Source organism: Anolis sagrei, chromosome 3, assembly GCF_037176765.1.
Source record: "Anolis sagrei isolate rAnoSag1 chromosome 3, rAnoSag1.mat, whole genome shotgun sequence".
NCBI classification, from domain to species: domain Eukaryota; kingdom Metazoa; phylum Chordata; class Lepidosauria; order Squamata; family Dactyloidae; genus Anolis; species Anolis sagrei.
Window position 1 is genome coordinate 225,484,225 of NC_090023.1, and position 6,000 is coordinate 225,490,224.

Sequence of the window (6,000 nt, forward strand, 5' to 3'; positions counted from 1 at the left end):
CAGATGAACAGAAACTGAGTGTAAAGAACTCAAGGACTTTGCATGCATGTGCAAAACACTCCTGTAGTTCTATAATGTGTGTATTTTAACAAGGTCTTGTAAAGCTTGAAGATTATCAGTCTGTTAGCTGAAAAGACTGAAGACAGAAGGAAGCTGGCGTGTTCTGCTTCAAAGTTCAAGAAAGTTGGGATCCCGGTGCCCTGCAGATATTTTCGGCTGCAGCTCCTATCTGCATGCACAGGGAATGGCTGGGGGCAGTGGGAGTCGACAACCACATCTTCAGGATGCCAGATTGCCTACCATTGTGTTAAGCAGTGCCAATATCTTTTAACAGTGGGAGCACAAACAAAAAGCAGCTAGGTTGAAATCACCAATTCGAACCTCCCCATCATGTAAACAAACCGACAGGCAGGCATTCCCTTCCTTTCCTGAGAATTTCAATGATCTGAATGGATCAGATCCTAGACATATTAAGATACCACAGCTTGGCTTCATAACTTAATATTTAGTACAATACTTTCTCCTCCTGTGTTGTCTATAAACATGAACAGACCCTCTTTCTGGCACAATTACAGTCATCCCCAAGTGATGCGGTACAGTTTGTACTCCATTCATTCTCTTGCTTCTCTCTCTGAATCCTTACAATGGAGTGCCAGTTTCTGCCACAATCCTAAAGCCACCCTATCCCAAAGCAGTAAATACCGGCATTGTGAAACCATGCGGCACAACTAGCCCTGCCTTGCCACTCCCAGCTATTGTCATGCTTTTTTCCCTTATTTTGTCAAGATCTAAGGCATTTTTCACAATGGTTACTAGGAATTAGCTGGGTAAGCAAAGCTGTTTGCCCCAGGGTTATCTTAAATCTACACTCTGGGGATTTCTAGAACAAAAAGAAAAGAGGGAATGGGGTTGGAGAAGGGAGAAAATAACTGTAATCCTTCATAATTTGGTGTTGAAGTACAGATTGATTCATGTGTCTGCCTTCCGTGCAGATAACAAGACTACCCGACTGTGAGCAGATTTATGCACACTAAAGTATCATGGTGGAGGAACTGTATAAGTGAATGGTGTGTGTGGGGGGGGGGGGGGGGTTGGCCTAAACATCAAGTTGCTTCAATGGTTTCCTAAATGTGTTTGTATTATTCCACTTTTTTTAAAAAAAAAGTCAGTTTTAAGGAAATCTTCTATAGATGCTTACACAGACTGTTTCTATTTCAATGTATGAATGCACTGAATGTATTTTTTGAAACGTTACCAGAAAGTGAACACACAAACTTTAAAATACCTTGTGAGTTTTCCAGGCTGCATGGGCATGTTCCAGAAGTATTCTCTCCTGACGTTTCACCCACATCTATGATAGGCATCCTCAGAGATTGTGAGGTTTGTTGTAAACTAGGCAAGTGGGGGGTTATATATCTGTGGAATGTCCAGGGTGGGAGAAAGAACTCTTGTCTGTTTGAGGCAAGTGTGAATGTTGCAATTGGTAACCTTGATTAGCATTGAATGGCTTTGCAGCTTCAAAGCCTGGTTGCTTCCTGCCAGGGGGAATCCTCTGTTGGGAGGTGTTAGCTGGCCCTAATTGTTTCCTGTCTGGAATTCTTGTTTTCTGAGTGTTGCTCTTTATTTTACTCACAACCTCTGAGGATGCCTGCAACAAATGTGGTTGAAACCTCAGGAGAGAATGCTTCTGGAACATGGTCATACAGCTCAGGAAACTCACAGCAATCCAGTGATTCCGTCCATGAAAGTCTTCAACAATACCTTGTAAATGTTTGGAGTATTTAGTAAACAAAAGGAAAGAAGGAGATACAAAAGCGAGACTTCAAAGGAAAGCTGGGCAAAATTATATGGAGGGTTTCTTGTATGAAATCCAAGCCAGCCTTTGTGCATTCCCCTAAGAAGCAGATGGGGTTGGCGTTTTCCTGATTGAGCCTTAAATATCTGGGAGTTTTAAAAAATACATTATTTTGAACATGACCAGGATTGAATAAAAAGAAATGAAATCCCAGTCACATAAATCAGACTTATTTCATTTTAAGTAGCCATGTTGTATCTTAGATATGCTTTCACGCATTCCAAGTTGAGTGGATTCAAGAGGTTAATAACAGACGTGAGGGAAGTTACACAAATGAAGAAGCTGCTGTCCTAGCCATATAAATGAACAGTTTTTACTCTCAGCACAATGACACAGAAAGAAGGACGTGCATGCTGGTAAAAGCCCCCCATCAGTTCCCTTCTTTTTCCTCCCAGAAGCAAGAGAGAATGGGAGAGAGGTCTCAATTGCAAGGCCTGACTTATAGCCACAGCATGGCATTACTGCTTTCTAATTGTCAGCAGGAACGACTCCTGCAACTCCCAGAGGGCTGTGGCATCGGAGAGTCGGGCTCCTCCCTTGCATCTAGCAATTTTACTTTGATCGAAAGAGCCCCTGCGAAGCCAATCCAGCTAGGAAGATAAATCAACACCACAGGACCAAAATCACCTTTTTGAAAAGGAAAAGGAGGAGGAGGGGAAAGCCAAGATCACAAAGGCTTTCTTCCCGGCTAATCGCATCCTTCCGTTACATTAAGGATAAAGCCCGTGCAGAGACTGAGAGGTGGATCCCAGAGCCCTAAATAAAAAGTGGGATTGCGATTGTCACCATGCTATTCACAGAAAACAGTCCTAGGGCTTAGAATGACACAGCCCCAAGGAGTCCAGAAGGGAAGGGTTTCAACTGACAGGTGGCAAAAGTTTCTGCTACCCTGTTGCATCCAAGAAGCAGTATGGCCAGTTTGGTGGCTGGGTGTAATATGACCAGGGAAACATCTTTTGAATGGTTATGTTCCCCCTTTATATTCCAGGGACCACTGGCAGCACTTTCGTCTCTTCCTCCTCTCCCTCTTTTTTGTTCATGTGGGCCCAGCCTTGTGACTCTTTTATACAGAGGGAGGGCCATCCACCAAAAACGGGGCTCTCCAAAGCAAAGGCAAAGTTTCCTTCTTGGAAGCGGTTCGCTGGGATGGATCCTCTCCACTTCCTCACCCAATTCCCTCCAACCTTTGAGGCAGGGAAATAAATTATTCCCCACCCCTCTTCCCTTTATTCCTTTGTGTAGCTGCAAAAGTTTCTTTCGGGGGTTGCTTTCCACCTTACAGTAGAACAGACATGGGCAAACTTGGGTCTTCCTGGTGTTTTGGACTCCAACTCCCATCATTCCTAACAGCCTCAGGCCCCTTCCTGAGGAAAGGGCCTGAGGCTGTTAGGAATGGTGGGAGTTGGAGTCCAAAACACCTGGAGGAAGGCCCAGGTTTGTCCATGCCTGCAATAGAAGAATCTTGTAAAGGATGATGGAATCCAGGCTTCAACCTTTATCAGGAGCTTGGGCTGAAGTCTGGATGTAAGAGAAGGTGGAGATGGAAAGTGGCAGATTCTTCCCACCAAAGACACCCCTCAAAACACAATCACGAGAAGAAAATGTGAACTGAAAAGACAAAGGGCTGCTTTTCCAATCCCAGCGGTCTACCCGCTCCAATAACGCCTGGCTGGGTGTTTGACAAAATGAGCATCCGTTGGGGAGAGCTCACCTGGAGGCAGGCACCAAGGCTAGTCAAAGCCATTGCAGTCCCCACCCACCCACTTTCCATTCATCAGCAGCGAAGCAGGGAAATCAGGTGGGCGAGGGCCAGGTTTGGGGTCTGTCTACACAACACACCCACAAGTCAGACTTCCCAAAGGAAAGGGAGGGAAGCAGGGAACCCATTCAGAGGCCTATCCTGACACCTAGCAGAGCGAGCCTCCTTTGTACAAGTCACCAGGGTGATCCTTTGCTTGCCAAGTCGGCCCCCAATCAAACCTTGACCTTGCCCAAACACAGAGGTATGTTGGGAGGTTCAGGGAGTAGACTGTCATTTGTCATCCAGGTCTGTTGTGCTCCCAGGCAAGGTGAAAGAGGAGTGAGATAGGTCCTTATTCAATGGCCAATCCATGCCTTCTTAGGACCCCAAGATCTCCACCTGCCAAGTGGGTGAGGGCCGGGTTTTGGGTCTGTCAACACACCCAAAGGTAAGGGAGGGAAGGAGGGAACCCATTTGGTAGCCTATCCTGACATCTGGCAGAGCAAGCTTCCTTTATGCAAATCCCCAGGGTGATCCATTGCTTGTGAAATCGGGTCTCAATCAACCCTTGACCCTGCCAACCAAGGTGCCCAAACACAGACATATATTGGGGAGTGTATCGTTCAGGGAGTGTATTGTTGCCTGTCATCCAGCTTTGTTGTGCTCCCAAGAAAGGCAAAAGAGAGGTGAGATCAGTCCTTATTCAGCTTCCAAGTTATGACTTCTTCGGACCCCAAGATCTCTACCTGTGCCCTCCATCCGGGCATCCCATCCCATCCAGGTGGAGATCTCGGGATCCTAGCTGTAGGGGAAATCCCTCTGGGTGCCAGCTTGGCTCAGGCTGCTTGGAGATGCCTCCCCATCCAATCCCTGCCAGGCATCCCTTGGCCAAAGTCTCCTGTCTTTCCCGAGCTTCCCAAAAAGAAGGTGGCACCTCTCCCCTCCCATTCCTCCCACCCAGCATCAACCACCAACCGAGCAACCTGGTGAACAACCACAAGTTTTTTTAAATTTTTGGCCACCCACCCACGCAAGTTGCCCCTTTCTCCGCCTTGGTTTACCTTCCACAGCCGCGATGGCAGACGCCAGGCAGAAGAGCACCACAAAATCCAATGCCATGGGAGCCCCAAACATGATGGTGATGATGATGATGATGCAGGAGAGGATGGAGTAATCAAAAAAGAAGAATAAAAATAGTTCCTTGCTGGACCAGATTTAGTTCCTTTCTAGTCGCCCCGTTTTCTTCCTTCCTTCTTCCTTTGTCAACATAGATCCTTTCGAACTCCACTCCGGATTGTAGCAGCCAGTCCTCCGCGTGGATCCGCGTGTAGGTAGGTGCGTGTGTGTGTGAAGGCGGGAGTGGGTGGGTGTGTGGAGGTATGTGCGTGCGTGTGTGTGTGAAAGCGAGAGTCTATATTTTAGTGTCACATTGCAAGCTGTAGTAAAGTGTTCAGTGAGAACCAGATCAGGCACTGAGGAGGATGAAGGGAGGGGGAGAGGGAGAGAGAGAGAGAGAGAGAGATGGAGGGAGAAAGAGGGTCTCCCCCCTCCCCCCTGGCCTCCCTCCCCCCGCCCCGCGCACTATCAACAGTCTGCCCACCCCCCGGCAGCTCCTGGCCAATCAAGGACTCCAACCCACCAAAATCCCCCGGCCAATCGGCAGTGAGCGCTGCCTTTAACGCTGGCGGGGCGAGTTGGAGAGAAACTTTTGCCTCAAACCGCGGGGAAAAGGACGAGGGCGAGGAAAGGCATCCAGAAGGAAGGGGAAGAGCGGCCCCTAGTGGCGCCTGCCTCGAAGCGCGCCTCTGCTCTCCAAGAGGGAAAACAGCGCTAATCCGGGTCAGTGTGCCTACAACCAGTGCCGGCTTCTTCTTCTTCACCATCGCTGGATCTACACTGCAGTTGGAATCTGCATTAGATCGTCAGTGTAGACCCATATAATGCCATTTAACTGCCCTGAACGCCATTATATGGCTCTACACTGACCTTAAAATGCAGATTCAAATGCGAGTGTTGTGTGGTTTCTGGGCTGTATGGCCGTATTCCAGCAGCATTTTCTCCTGACATTTCTCCTGTATCTGTGGCTGGCATCCTCAGAGGATCTAACCATGTTGGTGAGATATCCTCCTCTGAAGATGCCAGCCAGGCCCCTAGCCAGGATTTTGATTTTTTTTGGGGGGGGGGGCTGAGTTTGATTCGGGGGGGGGGGGGGCTGAGTCTGAGTGAAAGAGGGTCTACCCTAGCAAACCTTTTGTATCGTTACCACAATACAATGCATATGGGATATATTGAGTATGGTGATCAGGTCATGATATGAATAAACATAACAGTTTAAATAATGCAACGGTAAGGCCTTCTCGCGGACCACCATGAGAATTTCGGAGGAGGGGTGAAGCCTCTCAAC

The 6,000-nt window shown here is 47.9% G+C and overlaps 1 protein-coding gene across 1 annotated transcript in view; it reads right to left on the reverse strand.

Moving 5' to 3' along the window:
- The window catches only part of EPHB1 (EPH receptor B1), a 429,850-nt gene extending 424,703 nt beyond the window's left edge, over nt 1-5,147 (reverse strand). The window contains exon 1 of the mRNA XM_060768006.2: nt 4,658-5,147. Within this exon, the coding sequence (XP_060623989.2) occupies nt 4,658-4,730 (73 nt within the window). The 5' untranslated portion in view covers nt 4,731-5,147. The remainder of the gene's footprint in view (nt 1-4,657) is intronic.
- Between the last annotated feature and the right edge of the window lie 853 nt (nt 5,148-6,000).